The sequence below is a fragment of the Camelus dromedarius genome, chromosome 1 (genome assembly GCF_036321535.1).
Source record: "Camelus dromedarius isolate mCamDro1 chromosome 1, mCamDro1.pat, whole genome shotgun sequence".
Taxonomy (NCBI): domain Eukaryota; kingdom Metazoa; phylum Chordata; class Mammalia; order Artiodactyla; family Camelidae; genus Camelus; species Camelus dromedarius.
The window spans coordinates 81,467,700-81,494,071 of record NC_087436.1 but is presented as its reverse complement, the minus strand read 5'-3'; the positions used below and the strand labels follow the sequence as shown (position 1 = coordinate 81,494,071).

The 26,372-nt window shown below is 35.1% G+C and overlaps 1 protein-coding gene across 16 annotated transcripts in view; it reads left to right on the top strand.

Annotated features, from left to right (window-relative positions):
• Positions 1–26,372, top strand: part of MAPK10 (mitogen-activated protein kinase 10) — a 438,616-nt gene that overhangs the window by 358,143 nt on the left and 54,101 nt on the right. For 13 of the 16 annotated variants that reach the window (XM_064486057.1, XM_064486050.1, XM_064486053.1 and 10 more), the window contains 5 exons: positions 7,369–7,498; positions 12,040–12,098; positions 12,929–13,067; positions 13,775–13,940; positions 16,396–16,467. In XM_064486057.1, coding sequence (XP_064342127.1) covers positions 7,369–7,498; positions 12,040–12,098; positions 12,929–13,067; positions 13,775–13,940; positions 16,396–16,467 — 566 coding nt within the window. The remainder of the gene's footprint in view (positions 1–7,368; positions 7,499–12,039; positions 12,099–12,928; positions 13,068–13,774; positions 13,941–16,395; positions 16,468–26,372) is intronic. The other 3 variants (XM_064486063.1, XM_064486064.1, XM_064486080.1) reach the window with 1 other exon arrangement.

Sequence of the window (26,372 nt, the reverse complement as noted above, 5' to 3'; positions counted from 1 at the left end):
TATTCCTGTCGTAATTGTATGTCCTGTGTGCAGGAACCATTTGCAATTCCTGTGGGTCACTTAATGGGTCTCATTAATTTGGCAGGTGTCAAGAAATAGTACCGACCTCTGAGCCAAAGGAACCTCTTACCGTCTTTAGTTCCGTTAATTTTAGACATAGTGCATGTTTACTACAAGGCCAATCAGAGAGTCACCGTTTCAGAGTAAAGTTTCTTGCACAAATAAAGATGATGTGCTCAATATACTTCCACTCCTTAGCTGACTCTGACATCATCCAGGTTCTGACACTCACCTAACTTGCATGCAGATTTGTAAGGAAAATCTTATTAAAATAAAACTATTAAATATGAATCAGACTTTGAATTTTATTGCCAGGAAATAGGCAAAGGTAAGAATGTAGTAAGAATAACCCTGGAAGAGCAGTGACCTACTTCTGCCTCTTCCGTCTTGTGGAAACAATGTGCAAAATCCTCTTTAGCAAGAAGCACAGTGGCCATCAGTAGCGGGAGACCATATCATTTCTAAATTGGGAAAACTTAGACAGCGAAAGGCACACTAAAATACATTGGTGGGTGTCAAAATAGTACTATTGAAATTGAAAAAAATTACGTAAAACATAAAAAACTAATGCAAATAAAATTTTAAAATGTGTTCACATTTGATTACCTAAATATTAAAAATATAACATGAGAAAAATAATTATTCTTCATATATCCTCATGTATTGTAATCAACTGAAACTTTTTAGCCCTATCTTGTCTGTCATTTGGTTTCACTGGTATTTTCCTGAAGAAGACTTTTTTCAATGTGATTTTTATTATTTGATTTGTTCAGCCTTTCTTGCTTCAGTTCCTTCCACCACATTTCAGTGTGCTTTTATTGACAAGTATTCGTTTATAATAATATCTATTCCCTAAAGTTCTTAAGAGCTGAAGTATTGAGATGCTCCATTCACTAAATCCTATGATTAAAGGTTTTTAAGTGATTTTGGAAAAAATGCATCTGAAATTTAGGACTTACTTACAAAAAGTTGTTCTTCAATTGGAATTATAAGGGGTGCCAAGAAAATGCTGATTGCCTTGCTGAAGCATCTTTACTCTTTGTTTCAACATCTGCTTTGTCTCCAAAATTTTGTAATAAATTTTGCATAAAGTTATGTACGTGTATGTGTAAAAATATTTACAAATCTTGGCCACCTTTATCCACAAGGGGATCCTGCCTTTTGCATAGAAAAAGATCCAGGCAAACTCCACAGCTGATTGCTCTATTTGACTGTGAGTTACTGCTTGTCAATCGTTGTGTTCCTCAGAAAATACACTTTGAGATGATGATCAGATGCAGAAAATTTATTAGGGAGTGTTTTGGGGGTTTAAAAGGAAAGGACGGAAGCAGAGAATGAAGTTTGGCTGCAGTGAAATCTCAGTGGAAGCCTCAGGTGACCCTGTTGGGAATTCTGAAGAGGGAATCAGCCTTCCCAGCTGTCCTAAACTGGGGCGAGGTGGCCAGGCTTTTATAATCCCAGGTTTATCAGTCACTGATTGAAGGCTGCTCATGAAGAGAGTGTAACTTTGGTTGGGCAGCTCTTTTCAGCTGAGGTTATAACCACAGGGGGCTCAGAGCTGAGGGGCTGCTAGCAGCATTCCCACCGGCTGGGATAAAGTCCTTTATTCCTTAAGGGGAATCTTAGCAGTGCGTCACAGCACCCGCACTGCTCTTTGATGCACTAATGGACTCCTGTTCCTGGGTTTTCCCCCCAACATGCTGAGAAACAATTTTCAGAAAATCAGAAACCAAAAATGTCTAGAGCCCATGAGAGTTATAATGTATAATGAAACTTAGATATGCCTGCTTCTAAACTTCCTGTTATATAATATAACAAATATCTTTAATAGTTAAGCCCCTATTAGTCATAATTCTATTACTTGTAATCAAAAGCACCCCTAACAAAGTATAAGCAAATTGATCTAGCCAAGCAATTCAATGACAAATTAATCCAAAAATAAACTGATGGCTTTTTAAAAAAATTTATTTTGTATTGAAGTATAGTTGATTTACAATGTTAGTTTTAGGTGTACAGCAAAGTGGCTCAGTTATACATATATATGTGTGTATATACTTTCAGATTCTTTTCCATTATAGTTTATGACAAGAAATTGAATATAGTTCACTGTGCTATACAGGAGGTCCTTGTTGTTTATCTATTTTATATAGAATAGTGTATATCTGTTAATCCTAAACTCCTAATTTATCCCTCCCCCTTTCCATCTGTTGACTTTTGATGGGGGGATTAGGGAAGGCCTCTACTGAGGAGACGATATTTAGACTGAAACTTGAATTACGGGATTGAGTCAGGCAAGTGAGGATGTGGGAGGAGCATTCCTGGCAGAAGAAACAGTTACAAAACCCTGAGGTAGAGGTGATTTTGCAGGTTGGCCATGACTAGAGACTGTAATGTTTGGGCATAAAAGTGAGATATTTGAGGGCACTGGGTAGAGATTTTTTTGATAGTTTTCAATTAAAGTCTTGGCTTTGGGAAAAGGTCAAAGTGAGAACATGGGAACATGGGAAAAGAGCAGTGAAGGGTGCAGTATATATTCCAGGACAGAATTTGCCCTACCCAGCTATGGCTCAAGATGCCTGAGGTGTTCAGTAAAGTTTTTAAAAAAATTTATTTTCTAACACATAAAGTTTTTCTCATAATGCCTAGAGATTTTTTGTTTATTTTTTATTTTTTGGCCACAAACATAGTAATGTGATCAAGCACATTTTATATGTCATTTGATTTTAAATGTAATAGGGAAGGGGAACAAGAGAAACTATCAAATAAATAATTATGACTTAGGAAGAACATTTAGCAAGAGGTTATCTGCAATTACCAGAAGGGAAAAAAGCAAAACAATGGATTTTATGTTGAGAACAAGACTTGCCTACAGGGATGTGTTTTGTGTGTGTGTGTGTGTGTGTGTGTGTGTGTGTGTGTTTATATAAATACATTCAAGGAAGTAGACATGGTTTTATTGCATTATAAAACTGGATTAAATGACAGGAGTAAAACAACAGAAGGCTATATCTTTCTTTTATGGATGAATCTGGTAGAAGTGGAGTTAGTACTGTATGTCAAGAAATTGCTAGAATATGTTTAGCAAAATTGCTGGAAAGTTGCTAGAAGTTGCTGGAAAATCTTCATAAAGATTTTTAACTTTTTTTACCTGCAAGATGACAAAAGAAAAACTACTGAAAGAAAAAAAAGTAGAATTCTATAAACCAAGACACAAAAAAAGAATGACAAGAGTGATGGAAAACTCTCAGAGATTAATTTGTGACTATGCAGCAGGGATGCCAATTTGCAGATGTGTTTGCTAAACTGCTGCCAGTAATCACTGAGGAATTACAGAAAATGGGAAAGATTGTAGTGTCAGCCAGGGTTCATGGCAGGAGACAGAAACATTATAAGTAGGTAAAGACTTAATATGGTAAATTGGGTGATTGCAAAATCATTGGAAAGCCTGGAGAAGTGGTCTCTAGTCTGGGCTTCCTGGAATGACTCCCAGACACCAGAGGGCTGAATTGCCAGGGGAGCTGCCACCTCTGAAAAACTGAACTTCCAGAATACATGATTGTAACCGAGATTTGGGAAGCGCAGAGCTGGAACTGTGCACTCGTTACTGCCGTCATCGCCACTCCATCATGCTGGTTACGGGGCCCCGGAATCTGGAGACCACTGCTGCCTCTGCTTCAACCTCTCTTCTCACCTAGGCATCTGGACAGTGACATGAATCGCTGCTTCAGAAGAAAATCTCACGTCTTCATGAGACCTTGTTGCCAACCGAGAAATGTTAGGAGATGACCACCCTCACTTTTGCCTTATGAATCTCTCATGGTTGCATCTGCATGGCAGGGCCATACTGGAATCCAGAGTACTAGCTGCAAAAGCAACCAGGAATTGTATGTGTAGCTCTCAAGTCTCTTCAGAACAGGAAGGCATGATGCAGGACATAAATGGAATTTCGGTGAGCCAAAGCACAGTATTCCATACAACTGTAGACAGGCAAATATTCTTATTTCTTTAGAGGGAAGAAAGAGGTTATGAGAGACACCTGATGAACTTGACATTGGTCCTAGTATTAGTTAGAAAATATACTCTGTAAGTCATTAGGAAAGGATGTAGTGATCACTGGGAGTACAGGTTTCATTAAAAACAAATCATACAAGATAGCTTATTGGAGTGGTAAGTAATAGAACTACAGACCTATAATGTATCTGGATTTTAACAAAGCTCTTGCCTCAAACTTTTATATCCTGGGACAAACTTGTGAAATGTGGTCAAGATAGTGGTATAGTTGAATGGATTTGTGATTAGTAGAAAGATTAAAAACTGCTGATTAGTAGGTAGATGTCCAATTATAGCACATAAATATAAAAAGTTATTTTTTATCCTAGCCTGCATTACACAGTGGCTCCACCAAGGACACTGACTTTGAAAATACTGATCGTCATTATTTATTGAGTGCTCGCTCTGGGTGAGGCACTGTAGATATATTACTACATCATTTATGACTGACAACAATCTTGTCAGGTTATTATCATCTCTGTTTTTAAGTATGTGGAAGTTGATGCCAGAAAGTGTAAATGAATTGGTCATAGCTCCCCATCTAGTAAGGGGCAGTGCTGAGATTCAGACCTGGAACTGCTTCAAGAAAGAGGTACCAGAGGGAGAGAGAGCGTCACCATGTTTCTAGGAGAAACTGGCAAGAACCTGCCAGGATCCCCACGGGGCGGCATTTTCTCAGTTGTCCCACTTGGGCTCACTGTCTTGCAGGATCTGTTCAGTATCTCAGGGACTCATACTCACATTGACAAGCCTCACTAAAGGCTCACACATGAAACCAGATGCCAATTTATTAAATTATGAGATATGTAATAGCCAAGCTAACCAAACATGGGCAGAATTCTTGCATGCAAAATTCTGAAGGAGAGCCCGATAAGCAGAATTTTGACTGCAGAGGATAGAGTCAGCCCAAGGAGACACAGATCAGATTGCTAACTGGCTGCAGTCTCCAACAATCACAATAGGGATGTCTGCCTGGCTGACTGGATCCCTGGACCTATCTGGGAGAGCACTTTCTTATTTGGCCAGGCGAACCAGAATTTGCCTCTCTGACTCTTTCCTAGGTCCACAGGACTGACTACTATTTTTTTGCTAGATATTTTAATGATTTAAATTGTTTGTGCTTAAAATTTAGTCTTTCTCTTTAAGGTGATTGTTCTGATCAATTTCCTTTTTTTTGTTTGGTTTGGTTTTTTTGGCTTGTTTTTTAATATTTAAAAAAATTTATTTTCATTTGGGGGATGAGATAATTGGGTTTATATATTCATTTCAATGGAGGTACTGGGGATTGAACCCAGGACCTCATGCATGCTAAGCACACACTCTACAACTCAGCTATACCCTCCTACTTCATCTGATCAGTTTCCTGCTGATACAATTTCTTAACTTCAGAAAGCAAGTTCAGTTCCTATATTTCCAAATTCACTGTTGTCCTTGTGCATTACCTGTAAGGCTCCTTTGACTCTTTCCTTTACTCATGCTGCCATTGATAGGTTAGCGAGAACAAACGCAAGAACAGAAGTCCCAGTGCTGACATACAGAGTTGAATAACAGCAGAAATTTTGAAAAAGGCAGAATTTTTAATTAGCATAGGCTCACTGTGTGTCAATAGTGTGTGATGTATTTACCCAAGAAGCCAGGACAGACTTAGCTGTATTAACTGTGTCAACAGATTGAATGAGCAAGCAAGTGAATGAAGGAGTTAATAGCCTTTCTCTAGTCTTTACTGACACTCCATGCTTAGAGTAACAATGTTTATTTAGTCAAGGGTTCACATTTTCAGAGGGTATCAACAGACAGGAATATATTCAGAGGAAACTGACCAGATGGTAATAGGACTTGAAATCACACTCTGACAAATGGTGGTAGGACACTGGTGATATTTAGCTTAACAAAGAAAAGACTGGGAAAAATAAGAAAAGCTAAGAGTTATTGAGTGTTTACTGAATGCGTATAGAGTAGACTGAGCATTGTGCTCAGTCCTTTAAAGGATTTCAAACATTATGGGTCTATCATAATAAAAAGGGAATACTTTATTTTGAGTTGCTCTGGAAGGCAGGGCTGACAGTAATCAATAGAAATCACAGAGAAATAACTCTGCTCATAAGAATGATGACATTTCTGACTCTCAAAGCTGTCCAACAATAGAATGAGCTGCCTTGATACAAAGGGGTCTGTATTTTTGAGGATGCTCAAGCAGACTGGTCAAACTTTTGATGGATATATTTTGGAGAGGAGTAAATACTAAATGGAGGCATAGACCAGATAAACTCTGACTGTACAACCTTACTCTGTGAGTCTTTCATTCTCTTACAATACAGTTATTCCTTTCTTTATCTTTCAATTTAGTGGCATGAGCCCTAACTGGTCAATGTCACTTTCAGTTCAATAGATCTGTAGGATACTGGTTGCTGCCTTCCATCCTGGCAACTAAGACAAAATCCAGCATAACCCAAATTTGCAGGGATGGGAAACATTTTGTGAGTGGGTTTATTAGGTATAATAGCAAGAAGAAACTCATTTCCTTTTTTGATCGCCATGTATTCTGAGCATGGGAGAAACAAACAATACTCTGTATTGATTGCCTTTTCAAAGCATGGTAAATGATCATTCTCAAATAGTTTGAAAACTTCAAATGTTAGTAGCATTCATTTCTGTCTTTGTATTTAAATGTAGTTATTTATGCTTCTGAAATCCCCTCTGGTTGTGTTCCTTATTTCAAGCTTTGTTATTGTTAATACACTTTGAGCATCAGCTCACTTATGTATTCACGTCAGTTAATCTCACACCTTAAAAACTGGTTCCTGCGAATGAGTAAAGAATGAATGTCCACTCAAAATAACCAGAGAATGTTAAAGTTTTATAGCTAAATATCACATATTAATATCACATTATAATAGATATTATTAGATATTGATAATAATCGATATTATCTTATCAGTAGATGAGAAATTCAAGCCCAGAGAGATTAAATGACTTGCCACAGTCACACAGCTAGTGGGAAAGTTGAACACTTTTCTTTCTTCTTTCGTTCCCCACTCACTGATGCAATTATATGCTGTTTTCTTTTCCTAGCAAATAGAATGTTTCCATACTAGTCACTCTTATGTCTTTATTTACAGTCTGATTGACACTGGACTTGAGGAGCAGGTATTTGAGTACATTCCTGACTCATATTTTCCCTATCCCTATCTTTAGTTGACTCAGGAATTCTAAGGGCTCCTTTGTTCTTAACTCTGGATCGTGTTTGCATCTCTGCAGTGCTGCATATGACGCTGTCCTTGACAGAAATGTGGCCATTAAGAAGCTCAGCAGACCCTTTCAGAACCAAACACATGCCAAGAGAGCTTACCGGGAGCTGGTCCTCATGAAGTGTGTGAACCATAAAAACGTGAGTTGTTATTTTAAACCTCTGGCAGTGGGAGGAGGTAAGATTGGGGAAAGAAAATCAGTATGCCAACTTGAGTAGGAAAGACTTTCTTTACTTTGCAATTTCTGTCTCTTAAGATTGTTTATCCTGCCCATATGCTACATTTGATTTCATTGTCCTCATAGTAGCTTTCTGCTTAAAAATCATCTGAAAACCATATGGTGTGTAGGGGATGAATCTGATAGATATTTCCCTGTTAAGAAATAAACTGTATTTGGTTATCTTGATCAAAATTAACCAGAGAGCTTCATGCTTTTCCAAAACAAACAAAGAGACAAACAAACCAAAACCAAAAATATCTTATAGAACAATATACTGTATTTCTTTATAATTTAAATTTAATTATTAACAGGTGAAGATTTGTATCTCCTTTTTGTTTTAGCTATAGGTGGCCTCCAACTGTTCAGTGTGCACACTGTGCTTTGGCATCTTGCTTTTTGTAGGGCTGGGCAAATGTGCAGGGACATATCTGCAAAGCGCTTCAGAACAGGATTGTCAAGAACATTTCTCATTGGAACTCAGTAGGGAACACTATTACAGGGCTTTCTTCACTTCAGAGTATAATCTTCTTCAACCACTGTCAAAGGTGTCGAGAACTCTTTCTATGCTTTCATTCTTCTTAGTAAGGAGAAATGGAAGATAACTGCTGTTTTAATAAAGACAATGTTCATAGCAACATTATTTACAATAGCCAAGACATGGAAACAGCCTAAATGTCCATCAACAGATGACTGGATAAAGAAGATGTGGTATATTTATACAATGGAATACTACTCAGCCATAAAAACCGACAACATAACGCCATTTGCAGCAACATGGATGCTCCTGGAGAATGTCATTCTAAGTGAAGTAAGCCAGAAAGAGAAAGAAAAATACCATATGAGATCGCTCATATGTGGAATCTAAAAAAACACAAACAAACAAAGCATAAATACAAAACAGAAATAGACTCACAGACATAAAATATAAACTTGTGGTTGCCAAGGGGGGGGGTGGAAAGAGATAGACTGGGATTTCAAAATTGTAGAATAGATAAACAAGATTATACTGTATAGCACAGGGAAATATATACAAGATCTTATGGTATCTCACAGAGAAAAAAATGTGACGAAGAATATATACATGTTCGTGTATAACTGAAAAATTGTGCTCTACACTGGAATTTGACACAACATTGTAAAATGATTATAAATCAATAAAAAGTTGAAAACAAATAAATAGATTATAATTATAATCATTACATATACATATAATTTATTACATGTAAACATGTAATATAAATAATTATTATAAACATATAATAATAACTCCCTACAAAGTTTTTCTTGAGTATGAAAATCACAGAATATAAGAAATTATCCATGCAGTTTTTATAAACAAGTGAATTTGTCATGAGGCTAACCGTCTATCAGTGGCACTAAGAAGAAGCAAACGTATGAGTTGAAAGATATTTAAAATACAAATAAATGGATTTAGGCCTAATGAGTGTTTCTCTTTTCCTCTATTACTCTACTCCAATGACACTTTAGCTCAGTCATTTGTTTGACAAATACTTGTTAAATGAATAGAATGTGCCAGGTATAGATCTAGATGCTCTAAGATGCTAAGAATACAGCAGTGAAGATAGGAGAGACAAATTCCTGCCACGTGGTGCTCACTGGGGAGACAAAGGCAGTCTGCAAAGTAGGTAGGTAAGTGTATAGAATGTCAAATACTAATAAGTGGTATCAAGTAAAATGAAGCAAAGAAGGAAGATAAAAAATTCTGGTCAGTGCAGAATGGGTAGGGTTACTCTTTTAAACAGATTGAGCAAGAAAGGCTTCACTAAGAAAGAGAAAGCTTATGAATTATGTACCCACCTCTCATTTGGCCATGCGAGGAGCAGATTTCTATAAAGGAATACGGAAATGATGGAAAGGATGATTCCAAAGAAAAGTCATTCTACTAAAACAATTTGTTCTTTCTGTGTGTTAAATAAAGGCAGGAGATCGATTAACTGCATGACCAGTGCCAACTCCTTCTGTGATAGCAAAGAGTATGAGAAATACTGTAGGCCATGGAAGATGGACATGAACAATAAAGCAACTGTGTGGGAAGTTTTGATAGTTTTTGTTTTCATATATTTGTATCTCTCTAATCCTCCTTCCAGCCCCTATAATGCAATAAATACATTTGGAGGAATTCTCAGTTACTTGGCCAATTTGAGGGAATCATACCCTCATCCTTGATTGGAATATGGGGGTTCACATTTATGATACCTAAAATGGATTTCCAAATTGAAATGGGAATTTGTAAGTGGAATCCTGCCTGCTACCCCCTTTTATGTGTGTATGTATATATGTTTGTATGCATGTATGTTTATAAGTCTGTGGAAATAAATTTCCAGAACTTGTTAACAGAGATGAATTTCACCCCAAATATAAATTCCACATTAGTGCTTGTAATACTAAGTAAAAGCAGAACTCTGTTAATGCTGTGGAAAGTAAAGTGAAATAGTAAAGGAATCCCAATTAAATTTTCAATAATACAAGAGCCAATCCATTTAGAAAATGAACACAATTCTAGGAAGTGATAGCTGACATTATTGTGGGGCCATGACAAACACTGATTCACATCTGTGCATTTTAAGATGCTCGAATGAAAAAGGAACCGAGTCAGATTCCTGCCTGGAAAGCATTGAACAAAAATGGAAATAACCTGTGATGATCTGATTCTAAAGACAAGATATTTGATTAGTTATTAGTAGGAATTCAGATTTATAATGGACCAAAGAAAGAACAGAGGAGAAATCCTGAAAAGGGAAATCAAAGAAGATGAAGGTGATAAAACATGGGCATGGCAACAAGAATACATAGTGGGGACTTCACCTTTTAAAATAATAATCCTTCATTTACATAACATTGTAATTCTATTTTCTAGACTAATTTAGATTACCTAGATTATTTATTTACCAGGTAATATGGATTAGCATTTTTTCATCTTTAAGGGTTGTTTGTGTGTTGTGTGTGTGTGTGTGTGTCCTACACACAGTCTCTGATGTTTCTGTTTGAAGAAATATAAAAATGAATTACTTTCCAAGATTGATAAAGTACTAGAAAAACAGGCTTATGATGTATGTTCCATTGATATATGTAGACATTTTTCAAAACACACCATAACTAAGTATACAGAATAACAAAGCACAAATTAAATTAAAACTTTAATCACAAGTTTTAAAAATATTTTGAAACAATTTTATTTCTATATGCGTATTTCATACCGCAAAGTTGCTTCAGAGGAGATAGATAATCCTGGATGTTTTGATATGTTATAACCGTTGCCATGTATATATATGTAAAAGTATTTGATGATATTGTCACTTTTTTCCTCAACAAAAATCTTCAACAAATGAAAACTACTGAAGCTTTAAAACATTCCCTAGAATTGACTGCATTTCTCAGATATTAAAAACCATTTTGCTTTATTTATTATTTCATGCTTATGAAGTTTACTGAAATTCATTAGTTCATGTCTTAAAGATGTGTAAATCTTAAGCTTATTTTTGTGAAATGGTTGTGTCTGTCCTACGAGTAGAAGATTGTTCTCTATATTTTTTAGTTCTACTTCCCACTGGCACATTAATACAGAATATTTAACTGAAAGAAAATTTTGAGTTATATATGCATGCAATTTATTTGCATAAAACAAATTTCTTTTCAAAATTTACTTATACTAGAAGATAAACTTCTTTACTATTTAATATATAAAATAACTAAATCAGGAAACAAAAAAGTTTAAGAAACAGCATTTTGATAACTTCAAAAATACATTTTCCATTAAATTCATCATTGATATCATCTAAGATATACCTTTCCTCACACATACCATTGAAGCATTAGTTTAAATAATATTTGAGTGTGAAATAGAAGCAAAAGAAACCTTTAGTTTCAACAACACAAAAACTCTTGACTCAGAATACCTTCTTGACATAGAACACTGCCTTGACTGAGAACACTGCCTTGACTGAGAACACTGCCTTGACTTAGAACACTGCCTTGACTGAGAACACTGCCTTGACTTAGAACACTGACTTAAGACCCCACCTTGTTTGTTTGAAGGAGGACGTGGCCTTACTAAGTCTTGCTGGGAGTTTCACTGCTGCCTTACTTTTCTTACATGGCTTTTTCTCCTTTTTTGTTGAATTACATTACAACCTATATTTACCAAGGAGGACCACACTCTAAAGCAATATCACAATTATGTATCTTCTCTGATACTTCTTTCTGTCTAATTTTTAATTGATTTTAACCTGAAGACAGATTACATGTCCTTTCTGAGTGCAGTTTTCTGTGTTCTGTGAGATAGTTCTAGAAAATTTTTCCAACTTTTCTGTTTCCACCATAGCACTAGTACATATGTGACTTCGAGTTGGAATAAGTACTTGTTTAAATATGTTTTTTAAATAGTTAATTTTCTCCCTTTTTCTTTCTCTCCTTCTGTCCCTTCCACTGTCCCTTCTCCAGATTATTAGTTTATTAAATGTCTTCACACCCCAGAAAACGCTGGAGGAGTTCCAAGATGTGTAAGTAACAAAACTCGTGAAGGAAGGGGGAGCATAGCATTCAGATAACTCAAGTGATACTGACAAAAATCAAATGAATGAAATCCCTTGTGGACACCAAAGGGAGGTGAGGACTGGCAGCAAATGGAAAGGATCCAGGGATAGGACAGGAGGCTCTGTTTCTGGTGTTACCTCCTGGAAAGACATTTCTGCTACTCTCTGAACTTCTGGCTCTTTGTGCTTTGTTGTCCTATGTTCTTGGTTCAATCAGAATCAGAGAAAGCTTATTACTTATTTTACATTTTTTATTATTTTTAACTTATTCTGTGAGCTTTCTAGAATGAGTCAACTCACTTTGAGAAATATTAATAAAGGACATGATAAAAATCATCTTTAGCCTTCGTTTCTATTTTTGTGGTGTTTTTTGATTTTGTGACAAAAAAACCTACCAGAAGTATAGTGACAATAAGCAGAGGAGAGGGATTGACTCCTTTGTTTCACACAGATACACTGCATTTAATGGAAGATGCTATTCTGAATTTTTTTTATTTGTAATCATAATACTCAAGAAAGAGTTCAGAGAATTCAGGGTGAAGTGAGAACAAGATGAAGGTAGAAAATATATGGACAGGAACCACACACTAATAAATGCTACTTCTGTTAGCACTCTCGTGGTAGGGTTACCATGGGTAACACGCATGCAATACTTGCAAGTTTTTCATATTCTTAATTTGTCAAAAGTTGAGCTGGAAAGTTGGGACGACTTACAGGTCTAGGAGAGGATTCTGACTCGTTTGAAGCACTTCACAGGTCTTGCGATTTGGAACTAACATTGTGGATTCACCTTGCAGTTACTTAGTAATGGAACTGATGGATGCCAACTTGTGTCAGGTGATTCAGATGGAGTTAGACCATGAACGAATGTCTTACCTGCTGTACCAAATGTTGTGTGGCATCAAGCACCTTCACTCTGCTGGAATTATTCACAGGGTAAGAACACCTACTTCAGAATGATAATTAAGATGCTTGTGGAGAAGAGAAAGAGCAACCTGGATTCTTTTCTTTATGTAGATGAGCTTGGTTAAATATAATATGCATCCTCGTTTATTTTCCTATAGAATCAGCACATTAATCAGAATCACTACTGTGCAGGAGGAAGCTTCAGCACCCTGCAGTTGATTTTGTTTAATATTTTGTTTCAGCTCATTGAGAGTCAGCTTCTGAGAAGCCTTGTGCTTTCTAGCCCCTTGATTGGCAGAGGTCAGAGGTGCAGCTGAAACAAGACAGTTCCTTTCCGTTGTTTGCTTCTGGTCCATAAAGACAGCTGCCCTGATCTGCTCTTCTGTCAGGCCTAGAAATGAAATATAAGCTGAAAGTTTTACGTTGCCATAAGGAGAAACCTAACAGATGACAGTAAATGATTTTTTTTCTAAAACCTCTTTCCAAGATGAGCTTAAATTGTAAAAATGATACAGTTCTCTTCTGAGTTTAAAAAAGTTTCTGAGGATATTAAAACAAAAAATCGAAACACTAACTGTAAACTTCTCGGGGCAGCACTTTTTTGCTTTTCGTAGGGCTCTCCAGTCAAGGGGGGCCCATCTGTGCTATCACAAGGCTGCCATGTCGACTGGGTAGATGGAAACCATATATTCCATTTGAGGCTGGCTTTTAATTTCTTCTCTTGTTCCTATTGTCAGGACTTAAAACCAAGTAACATTGTAGTCAAGTCTGATTGTACATTGAAAATCCTAGACTTTGGACTGGCCAGGACAGCAGGCACGAGCTTCATGATGACTCCGTATGTGGTGACACGTTATTACAGGGCCCCTGAGGTCATTCTGGGCATGGGCTACAAGGAGAACGGTAAGGACGCTTCTGAGCAGCAGCCACAGAAACTGTGAAGAAAATGAGGACACATTTGTAGATAGCCAAGAGTAATGTTCTCTTTCAGTGTGTATGAATACTTTTTTTTTAAAAAATAGAGTTGCCAGCTTTCATATTCAGAAGTTTTTCAAAAATACTACTAGGAAGACTCACCCATTAAAAATGCGAAGGATGTTTCTGAGAAGTAAGGTTGGCTAGAAGAGCACTGAAATGTTACGGCTAACACGAATTACAAGCAGAGCCTGATTAAACAGTCAGGTGGATACTCATTAGCATAGATGCCGTAGGTATTGAGAAAACGTGCTTTTTAGGTGGCAGCTCAGCTCAAAGCGAGTATAAACGGGAAGAAATCTGTCTGCTCCATTTAGCCCTTTGGCTTTATGTTACATCTTAGATTGATGGCTCTAGTCCTAGGAAAAGACAAAAAGATACAACAAATCCTTGGAGCAAGAATCTTCACAAATGTTCAATGTATAGTCAGTTTAGAATAATCCAAAGTGTTCAGGTTGGAAAAGAATTTCTTTAACACTTTAAACTGTTCTGTAAGTAATTGTTAAGGTAGCAATCGCCTAGTAAGTTTTTATAAATTCCAAAACCATCGAGAGGGAAAAATATTAAATTTTACACTACTGCTTTCATAAAGAAAAGCTAGTACTCATGAGCACTTTAAAAGAAAAGGTAGAAAGAATCTTCAAAATGTATTTCGGTTTGATTTTACTGAAATGAAGGACTCATGAAATACGTATTAGAAAGCACTGCAATATATTAACTTTGAAAAGAGTATTTCTAACAAGTAATGTGGTGTATTAAAAACACATCAATATATTTAAGAATTAAAATAGTTTTATATTAGAATTTATATATGTACTCAATGTACCTTTCATACTTATTTTTTATATTCTATTCTGTTTAGTTCCCAGGAGTCTATAAGTTCTAGAGGAGTAATTATCATTGTATTTTTATGTGTAGGTGGTACAGAGTACTTTTTTGAAAATTCCCTGGCCACCAAAGTTTTAAAAAGTTTCTGACTTCCAGATTAGAAGAGAGCCAATCCTTTTGTGCATTTGTGCAGAGGAAGGGAAAAAAGTTCTTGGCAAGGTCAGGTTTACTTTGTTGAGCAATGGCAGAATTCTGTTACGTTTTGACTTGGAAGAGGAAAATCTGGTCCTCTTCTCAAGGCAATACCACCTCTAACTTATTTGGGTTTGATATTTGTATACTTTCTTTGTAAGTTATTTATAAAAAAAAATCAAAGGGAGACCCAGTTAAAAAATTCAGTAAATCAAGAATCTATAAGAATCTGGGGTGGGGTATCTGAATTTGCCTAATGTGGATTTTCAGATCTTTGCTGCACAGATGGCATGTGATCTCATCCCTTCCCCTTCCCCCACCAGAAAGGACTGCAAGTTGCTGCCTTAGTCTTTTGGCTTCTCTAGATCCATGGAGAAAGCATACCTAGCACCCTCGTGCTGCCCTCTCACCTACCTATGGGATGAAAGTAATCCTGCAGAATAACCTGCTTGCTCCCACATCAGGCATGCCCAGCTATCCTATTCACCTAACCTGCCTTCCTTCCCCAAGGAGCATTTTAGCCTAATGTTTTTGCCCCCAATTTCCCTTTGTCCTTACTAAAAAGCGAGTTGGAAGAGGGTAAAGATTGGTAAGAGAAGGTGAAGCATGTTTGGTTAACAAGTATGACAATTGAGAGACAAATGTATGTATATAATAATTTTTAACACCGTTAATACTTTTATTTACTTTACTTCTAGATGACTCCTTTATACATGTGCTAATTAATTATATATTTTTTCTTGAAGTATTTCAAATAGAAACTAAAACTGATGTTTATTTACAAGAATAACTTCTGAAGGAAAAACTAAGCCCTGAATATCAGGGTTTCCTTCCAATATTTCTTTCTGCCTTTAAACCATGGTTCCAGCCATTTCCTAGTTTCTTGGATTTGGTTGCATTTACCTTATTTTTGGATTGAAAAAGGGGTGTCGCTAGTTGCCCTATTCCATGTAACTGAATAGAATAGAAAATGGAAACAGCCACCCCTAAAGGTTGATCAAGATTATTTTCTCTACATCCAGCAAATGACATCGAAAACCCTTTGGTGGCTTCTAGCCATCACTCTGCCATGGAGATGCTTTTGGTTAAGCTGCTGCTTTTCCATGTTACCACTTTGTGGCACTAAAGAAGCAATCTAAGGCACTCACAAAGTAATTAAAAAATAATTTGAGTTCTTACACTATACATTGTTTGTGTAATATTATAGTGCTGATTTTAATTCACCTTTTTGGCTAGCTTTTGGTGGGAGATAGAAATTGTACCTTCTAATCAAACTGTTCTTTTTCCTCCTCCTCCTGAGAGCAGTTATCTTAGTTAACTTTACTTTCCTCCCTTCTCTTCACTCCCTTCTCTCCTGTTCTAGTGGATATATGGTCTGTGGGATGCATTATGGGAGAAATGGTTCGCCACAAAATCCTCTTTCCAGGAAGGGACTGTATCCTTGTACCTTTTGCTGCAGCTTTACCTGTTTTGTTCTCTCTCCCTTTAAACACATAATGATTTTACCAGGAGAGTAAAGATAGAAGCAAAAAGTTGGGTAAGTGGTGTAACTGTGATTTTTAAAAAATGATTACTTCTTTAATCTGACCAGTACTGAAAACTACCTACCTCAATGATTTGTTTTAACTAAGTTTTAATGGGATTTTTCTTCTTAAATTATTTTCTTATCTGTAACTCAAAATAGCAGTGCAATTTTTTTTTCTCATAAGTAAGAGAGGCCACCAAATCCCAAATGAGTAAAATATATTTATAATTAGCAGAAGAAGCCACTATTTGCAAGTATTTTCCATCTCCTTTCTATAACCATTTTATGCTTCTACAAATTTCGGCATAATCATTTCTCTTCTTGCTGATGCCCTAAACTTCTGTCCATATCTTTATTGATCTGAATTATTCTTGACACTATACCCAGTCTTAAATAGGTTAAAATAGCACATCTTCCTTAAAATGTGAACTTCCACATTTAAAAATAATAATTATTTTTCAAATTGCTGGAGGTCAGGTGAATTTAAAATAGGCTTTCCTTATTTGACTTGGAGATGTGACTTAAACATAGATAATTGCTTTTCAAATGAAATTCAGAATTAAAAAAATGAAATGTACAGTGTGGGGAATAGAGACAATTAAAAAAAAAAGCAGTGTTGATTTGTGTTCCCTTAGTGGGTCTTATACTAAATTCGATCAGAAATTTCTTGGAGCGATAGCTCTGCTTTGGAATTATTAAATGAGCTGGTGTATTTCTGAAAGGACCAAAAGTTCATTCACTAACAAAAGCACATATTTGTGTTTGTAATTACTGATAATAAAGTTTACATATTAATTTAAAAAATATTTTTATAAGTACAGAAATACCCTGCTAACACACAATTATGCAAATCTAAGTACAATTGACAACTTCAACAATGATAATGCCAGATTGAATTCATTATATTTATCACATATGAATTTTTGAAATTGGCCATAAATATGTGATCCATAACTTTATTAAATATTGTATTTGATTAATAAGAAGGATCTATTACGGGACTTTTATCATGTAGGAAATATTATGATTGTTATTTAACAGTAAGAGAAGTAGAAGAAAAGGCCAATAATAAAAAAAAATCTGACAATAAGAAGTTGACACCACAATGAACATACATTTATGTAGTCATTTATTTATTCTGCCAGATATTAATGAGATATTCTCTAAATTCCAATAGTAATGTGAGTAAAGATATCTTCTAAAACTATGCTAATAGGTAGGCACTAATCACATGGGTAGCTCTTGAAATTATGAAGTCTGAATTAAGAGGTGTTATATATGCATAATACATATTAAATTTTGAAGATATAAAAAGAAAACATGCAAAATATCTCAATTTTTATATTGGTTATGTATTGAAGTGATAATGGTTCTTTTTATTTTATGTTAAGTTATTTATATTTTGAGGATCAATTACATACAGATCAATTTAGTTGATTTGAATGATATTGTAATTCACATTCATATTTAAATGTATTGATTTCATACAAAAGTAGGAGTACTTTGTGTGTGTGTGTGTGTGTGTGTGTGCTTTTGTCTTTGGGGTATAATACATTTCAAATAAAAAAGACCTGGAACTTCTCAGTCATTTTCAATGTAAAGTTGCACAGCCACATCTCTGTAGTGCACTAGTTAATGGAAAACAAAAAGTCACAACATACCATTTCCATGTGACGCTGTTGTTACAGGTCACTTGATTCCCACGTAGCATGGTTCTCTGAGATCTAATTTAGCTATTCAGGTATTTATCATTAAATCATTAGTATCAGATTTAAAAGCCAATAAACTTAGGAAGAGTCAAACTTTTTTTATAACCCAAACTACCCTTCAGATAAACAAGCAGAGATAATAGCACCATATTGGTAACTCTACATTCTTCCAGAAGTTTTTCTCTTGGAGGCCTTTTTTTTCCATCTATCCTAGTTTATGTTTTAGAAAAATGTTTGACACTGAAAGTAAATTGTGAAAAATATCAATACATAAAATATATTTCCTTGATAAATATGACCCTAGAAATTTAATAAACCCTAATATACAATGTGTACATTGTGATTAAGGTTTGGATTCTACAGAATTTTGAAGATATAAAAAGATATATCCCTTTCTCTGCTTATGATTATATGCAGTATCGGTATTTGATAACCTACTGCCATATGTGATAATGAGCCTGCCTGCAGACTAAAAGTCAGTGGGGAAGTTACACAAAGACATTACAGTGGAAAACATCTTGCTTAAATTAAATTTTACTTAAATATGAGTAATAATTTCCAGATGAAATGCATTGGAAGAACTATCATCTCATTGAAAATGTTTCCATTTGGATTTAAATCCTTAATTGCCTATAATTAAAACTACAGTTTAATGTTTTAAGTCATGACCATATTTAAAAATTAAACTAAACCATAGAAATCCCTATTAAACAATGGATTACATATACTCTGTGTTTTTGAGTGGAATTGTTTCATTAATCTTTACATGAGGCTATTATTATGAGCTTCCTACCAATGATAAAGAGATCGGAGCACTGGATCATGCTTCTGGTGATCATAACTGCCCTAGACCGTATGATCAGACACAAGTTTAGGGGCTGATGCAGGTGATTTATGGGGAGAAGAATCATCCAATATTTTATCTTACTAAAATGATTCCATAATTTACTGGGGGTAAAATCAAAGTTTAGGCTATGCTAATTTATACTTTGACTATATCTAAGAGTCTTCAGAGACTTAAAAAATATTATAAGTGAATAATTAACTTAGAATTATTTAGAATTATTTCTGATGAATTTCTCTGAGGCTGAAAAATGATGTTATAATACTCCATCATCATAATCAACATTATTTCTCTTTCTCGACAGAACTTTTTAATGTCCCCTTTTAAAATCTGAACTCTAAGCAAAAGTAATAAAACACCTTGACAAATTGGGAAATCTTTTGAAATTATCATTGATGACTAAAGGTTTAACTGTTTTCCTACGTTAAAACTGTTTTTGCATTTTGAGAATCATTGTGTGGGTTTCTTGACTATTGATATGATCCAGATGACAACACAAGGTAGCTTCTTCATTATTAAAATAAACTGTTGGCAAAATAAATACATACATATTTGCTTTTCCATTCATTAGTTTGCTAACTTTTTTAATATCCAAAGGAATATTTATAAAATGTTTGTTGAATTTCTTAATTATTCAAACATACACTATTATACACTCAATTTTCATTACAATTTTATGAATAAAACCTATTTTTTAGGATATATGTTGACATAGTATACATTATTACTAAAAATTCTTCTTAATGATGAAGTTCAAGTCAGAGAACAATAAATATGGCAGGTCTGCTTTTTCAAGCAGTCCAATGATCATATAAATGATATCAGTAACTTTGCATTGCATTCAGATTTTGCTTCTTTTAATAATGAACTATAGTAAAGCAGTTTTATGATGTTTCTTAGAATTTTTTTTTTTTAAGGACTATCTAATCACCGACTTCTTTCACCCACCCTTGAAACCAACAGGGGCATGCCATATTCTTGATTACTTAGGTCTCACGTAATACCAGTATAGTTTTCATTTAATACCAGTTCTTTCCTCAAGCCTGATTCTTTTTGTTTGTTTGTCTTTTGTTTTGTTTGTTTGTTTTTGGAGGGGAGGTAATTAGGTTTATTCAGTTTAAAGAAGGCACTGGGGATTGAACCCAGGACCTAAGCATGCACTCTACCACTGAGCTATACCCACCTCCCTCCATTCTTTAAATATATTCTTCCTACTTTATTATTTCCATTCTACTTCAAATGATAGCACCTTCTCTGAGTAAAACCTGTGATGTTCATTTATCTTGAGTTCTAGCCAGAGTTCTCTGGACCTGGCGAATGTTAAAGCAAGGCACACCTTATTCATTTGAAACTTCTGGACCATGAGCATATTATCTCCAGTTAAAGCTGACAGTTAGGCAGCTAAAGTACCACTTCTTGCCTTTCCCTCTGATGACATGAGACATTTCAGTTAAAATAAAAATAATGTACATTTAATCTTGCCAAGAAGACAAGTTATCAAAGAATAGGTAAATGATTGGCTAGAAATACATTTGAAGAAATAAAACACCCTCAAATTAACTGAATATCATATATTTTCTTAACTTGAACAAATGAAAATTAGGAACAATCAAAGTAAGGTGAACAAAAATTGGAGGCTAGTACAGATAGATATTCTAATCCTTCTTAGCTCTTTGAAATAACTAATGCATCCTACCTAAGAAACTTTTGCAACTAACACATTGCTGTAGTCCAAGTCTTCTATCTAATATTAAGGCAATACAGCATTATCTCAAACTAGACATAATTTATGACTTTAAATAAAATTGGGATTTAAAAATTTCAGTAGTCATTCTTTCACGCCCGTAAGCAAATTGCCAATAATCACAAATAATTGAAAAAATAAGACAATTTTTTTCTATTTGTTTAAAAGAATCTATTTTCACCAGGAATTTGCTACTACTCTTATTTTTTCTTATTATTCTGAGAAAATCTGAGTGAGACAGGAATCACTAGACCAGGAGCTGGAGATTCTGAGGTGATCTGAAAAGATGGAAGGAGGGTGTGGTTGTAAGGGGAAAATCCCTCTCCGAGAAATTTAGAGTAGGCCAGAGTATACTAGAGGGCAGGATGAGGCTGAAGAGTGATAAAAGGAGTTCAGAGAGGTATACAGAAAGGGTGCAGTGAGAGAGGACACAGAGAATGGACTTCCGGGGGTGGAACAGAAGGCAAGAGATTGAGCAGAGGGACCTTGACTGCTAGATGCCTTGGAGAGAAGCTATGAATGACCATGTACAAAGGTCCACTAGGACTGCTGGGTCCTCCAGGAGTTCCCTGTCCCCCAGAAATGGATATATAAAAGCATACTGGTTTTCCTTATCCCTCTATAGCTCTGTAGACAGTGTACTGAACGATCTTTAAAAATAAAGCAAACTGTTTGAGGGGGGAAACGACAAACAACACAATACATTCCCTAGTCATTACTACAATGCTCGATTCAGACTCACGTTGGCCCAATGGGCTCTTAGGACAAAGTTCATGAGCAGTGATACCCACTGCAGGACTTTTCTCTTTTGTCAGCAGTCAAATGAGTCTTCAGCTCAAAGCGCTCCAAGAACTGGCTTCTGGTCTTCTTTGCTTTAGTCATGTGACATCTCCTAAACTTCAGTTTACTTTGTAACATGCTTCCTTTGCCTGTCTTACAAGACTGCAGTGATGGTAGTCATCTGATACATATTAAACATTAGGTGTTTACAAACATACACATACCTGTAAATACCTTCAAAAGAAAAGGAACTCTGATTTTTGGGTATGAAGTTGGTTTGGAAGCACTCCAGCCCAGATAACCTTCAAATTGAATTAAGTAAAGTGTAAAAAATAGAAATAACTAAAAAAGACCATCTAGAGTAAAAAATTTTCTCAGAAGATGAGAAACCAAAATTATCTGTGAATTCAACAGTAAAAGGAAAGAAAATGAATAGTTTGTCACTTACTAAAGCACTTCTTCGAGTTGACGTACAGAATGAAGTAAGGATAATTACCTGAATCTTCAGGGAGCTTGTATTTAATTTGGTGATGACATGAGATATTCAGAGCTAGCATCTACTGTTTGTTCATCAGAACATAGAAAGTTTAAAGAAAAACATTTTTTCAGTATCAAGATTTCTTTAAATTCCTTATTTATATACACTGTAGAATTACATGGATTTTAAAGATGACAATTTTAAAAAGTTTGATGCAGTAAAAAAATTATTAAATCTTTTTACGGCAGAATATTTTGTAAATCCATTAGTCTACAGTTTTATTTATAATTTAGTATAAATTAAATATAAAACTAAAGATTTATATAATTTAATATATAGCTAAAGGTTTTCTTCTTTATTATAAGTTTTTAAGGATATTTTTGTTTTGTTAAAAAAGGGAGTCAAGGTTATAATATCTTTAAAATAAAGGCTAAAAATTAATGATACCATAGAAGTTATAAAGAAAGAAAAGCAGGTTGAATAAGTAGACTCAAGGAGAAAATCTTTCTCTATTTCCTGGCATTAAAATATTTAGCATTGTGTTCCATGAAAGTTTTTTACTTTTCTTACTTAGATTCACAAGTGCAAAATAGGTACATTCTCTGTTTATTTATGCGTATCACTAGTCTTTTATAACTCCATCTTTGCACTGAAGTTTAAAACAATGTGCTTTTGTTAAATATCTAATTAAATTTATAACTTTTAAAACAAGCTTTTCAAAGGAATGGTGTTCTGATTTTAGAAAACCATATTAAATCTTCTTGCTATTGTACTTGGAGGTATTCGTTGAAAGAAAATTTATCAAAACCCATTGTCTGAATCCTATGCTAAATGAAGATATAATTAGGTTGAGGAGAAAAGCAGTGTGGTCTCACAACTGTGTTGTTAGAGCCTCACAATCTCCTAGATAGGAAACATTTATCCAGTTGCTGGATTGAAGCTCACACAGTCCAAAAATATTTCATCATAGATCACAATCCAAGCCATTAGGCAGAGTGTGGAAGTAGCAATAAAGTGCTTTCTTTATTTAGATTTAAACTGCCAGGGCCTATATTATATCACTCCTATCTCTTGCATAGAGCAGAAAAAAGATAATTTATTTAATCTAATACCTGACAAATGATAGTACACTTGAGATTTTCTCACTTAGAAAACTGATGACTGTTTATTTTAGTAACACCAAAATTTAACATTCCTTCTAAGGAAAGTGACTCAGTTTCTGAGTGTCACAACTGCAAATGAATCTGCTTTTTGCCTGTGGGAATACTGATGGTGGGAGGGGAAATGTAATGAATCAGAATCATAAAAGCAACCAGAATTCTATCTGGGCAGCATTCGTGTACAAAACTTTATGGAGACCCAAATATCATATCAGATCATCTCAGAAAGCATCAAAATCCAGTTTCCAACTGTGATTGAATTTCCCTATTTCTTCTTAGGTGTATGCAGAGTCAGTATTCATTGGAATATCTTGAAAACTTCGTAAAATAATCCAGTCTCACTCTGATAAACAGATACACATATTAGTTGAGTGAAGGCTTACTGCCACCCATTGTCCCAACAGGATTTAGTATCGAACCCTTTAATACCTGTTTCCTGTTATAGTTGTGACGACTGATTCATAAAATTTGGTAAAATGGCTTTCTCTTGAGAAATAATCCTGTCTTTCATAATAAAAATCGACATAGATTCATGTGCATATACTCCACTTGGGTAATTTGTAATAATAGAGTTTATCGTTTCCAGATACAAGGCTTAGCACTTCAGTGGCATAGCATGGATAATCTGCAGGAATAAGAAAGTTTGAGTGGAAATTGGAAGTTGGAGGGATTTCCAGGGTATTATTACCCAGGAAAGATATATTAAATAAAGAAAATAGAATTCAATATATTCATTGGTAGTTCAGATCTAGAGTTTATATCTCTCTGCATTACTTTTATGCAAAAGCTTTGTGTTCTATTAAGTCTATTTTAGGTTCTGATATGAGGACACATTTCTAAAAATATTCTCCTTTTACCTTGGAATATCTGTATCCACAGAGCCACACAAATGAGAACCAGGAGATAGACCAGTTATTAAACCAACAACTGTCTGGAGCCAATTGAGGCTGAAGCAACATAGGGACTAAGATTCCACTCAGGTTGTCGGCTGTATTGTTGTTGCCGTTGTTTAAAGGCATATGTGAGGGAGAGTGAAAATGAAGGGATTTTAGTCTGAAGGATGAAAATTTGCCAGTTTTAGGAGAAGAGTGGTCAGGGATTGTAGATAAATTCGCATATTTTTAGGTTATTTTTTGGATTAGGGAACCGGGTAATTCCTGTTTAGATAATGAAGAGACCTTCCATGGAGTCAGCTGTGATTCAGTACAGGGAATGCCTTTCTAAGTGGTTTCAGCAGTGAAAAGGATCACTCAGTGAGTGATGAGCGAGCTTCCCTCATTGGAAACAATTCTTAATTATATGTATAAATATAAGATACAATATAGCATTATATAAATAATAAATAAGCCTTTCTTATATACATTTAATTCATAGATACACACACACATATAAAAATGCATAGGGACACATAACTAACATTTATTGAGGACTTCCTGTGACCAGACAATGTGGAAGGATCTTTACCAAGCACAATTGTTTTAAGTCTTACAACATTTTACATAATAAGTACCATTTATCATCCACATTTTAGAGGATGAAAAGAAAGATGAAGTAACTTGGCCAAGGTTATATAGTTAGAAAGCAATGAAGTTAGTTCTGCAGCAGAAAAAAAAAAAGGGGTATTTGCCAGAGATAACAGATTTTTTTACATTAAATAAAAAATAAAAATAGATGTTTTCTGACTACAGATAGGTCTATGGCAGAAACAGCCTTTTTCCAAAAGTTTAAATGGATCCAGGAAAGAGAAAAATCTTGCTTATTGAGTTTCTAGCTCTATTATTTTCTCTCTCTCTCCCACAATATCTATAAAAAGTACATACATGATAAATAACAACTTAGTCAGACTGGTCATTTGGACAGTATGATAAGAATATTTGCAATTCAAAAACAAATACATTTTCAGAGATCTTTTGTCCCCTTTAATCAAAGTACTCACCTCTTGTGAGACAGGTATTATCTGGAATTACAAATGCATTAATAATAAAGGGCTGCACAACTGTTTGCTCTATCTTTCCCTGATACTTCTGCATGTCACTTGCTTTCCTAAAATGGAAGCAAAACAAATTTGCTTCTCTGGGTATGCTTATCACCTTCAAAGCTGTAACCATTTCTTTGCAGTGATCACTCTGTTTAGGTGTTAAGTCAAACTTTGGAAACTTTGAGTTTAACCTGAGTGAGATTTTCACACTGGAAAGAATCTCATGAGGAATTCTCTAAGGTGACTGCCAACTTACAGGATGTAATTTGAAGAGTAAGTGGAGCAAAACTATAGTGTGCTGCTATCTTAATGCCTTTCCCTATTTGTTCCCCCTCGACTTCCCTTATTCTTCTAGGTTATTTTCCCCCATAAGAATGACCTATCTTTTTTTTCCTGAGTTTTCAGTAGGAACACGTGAGTAACAAAGTATAGTTAAAGAGAGAGATTTCACTTTCTTGCTTCGCCTTTTCCAATTTTGTCTCCACCTCCACCCCCACCCAAGTACCTTCTGCCCTCGCTTCCTGGTTTTAAGTTCTGGATGGTAATTGGCAGTATCAGAGAGACCACTGTAATTTCACCTTGAATTCCAGGTTTCTTTTGATTCACAGTCTCAGAAGAAGTGTTACGTCTTCAAGTCATGCTGTTCATTTCATGTTGAACCATCTCAGTTTGAAAGCCAGAATTTCTTACCATTACAAAGCAACCATGTTTATGAGAAAAAGACAAGGCTTGCTGTTTAGAAACATGCTCCTTTGATTGGAATCAATTAAACTGAGCCAGCATATTCCAAAACACTCACTCTTGAGCTAGCATTTCACTTCCGGAAATTTATTCATATTTATAGATCAGAGTAAGTGTGTTTTATAAAAGATACCCTTTCCTCCAAGATTGCTGGCAGCTCAGCTTTTCTTTTTTTTCTCCAAGTATGGTGTACAAAAGAATGAAAAAGAAACCAATTTGCATGTTTCCCATATTAACACAATCTAGAATAATTTACAATACAAATCAGTAGGATTCTAGTAGATGAATGCAAATTAGACCTTTTAAAATCAGAAACCAAATTAATCACCGAATTATAATTGCAAAGTAATATTGTTTTACATTAGGTGGCATTGAATGGCA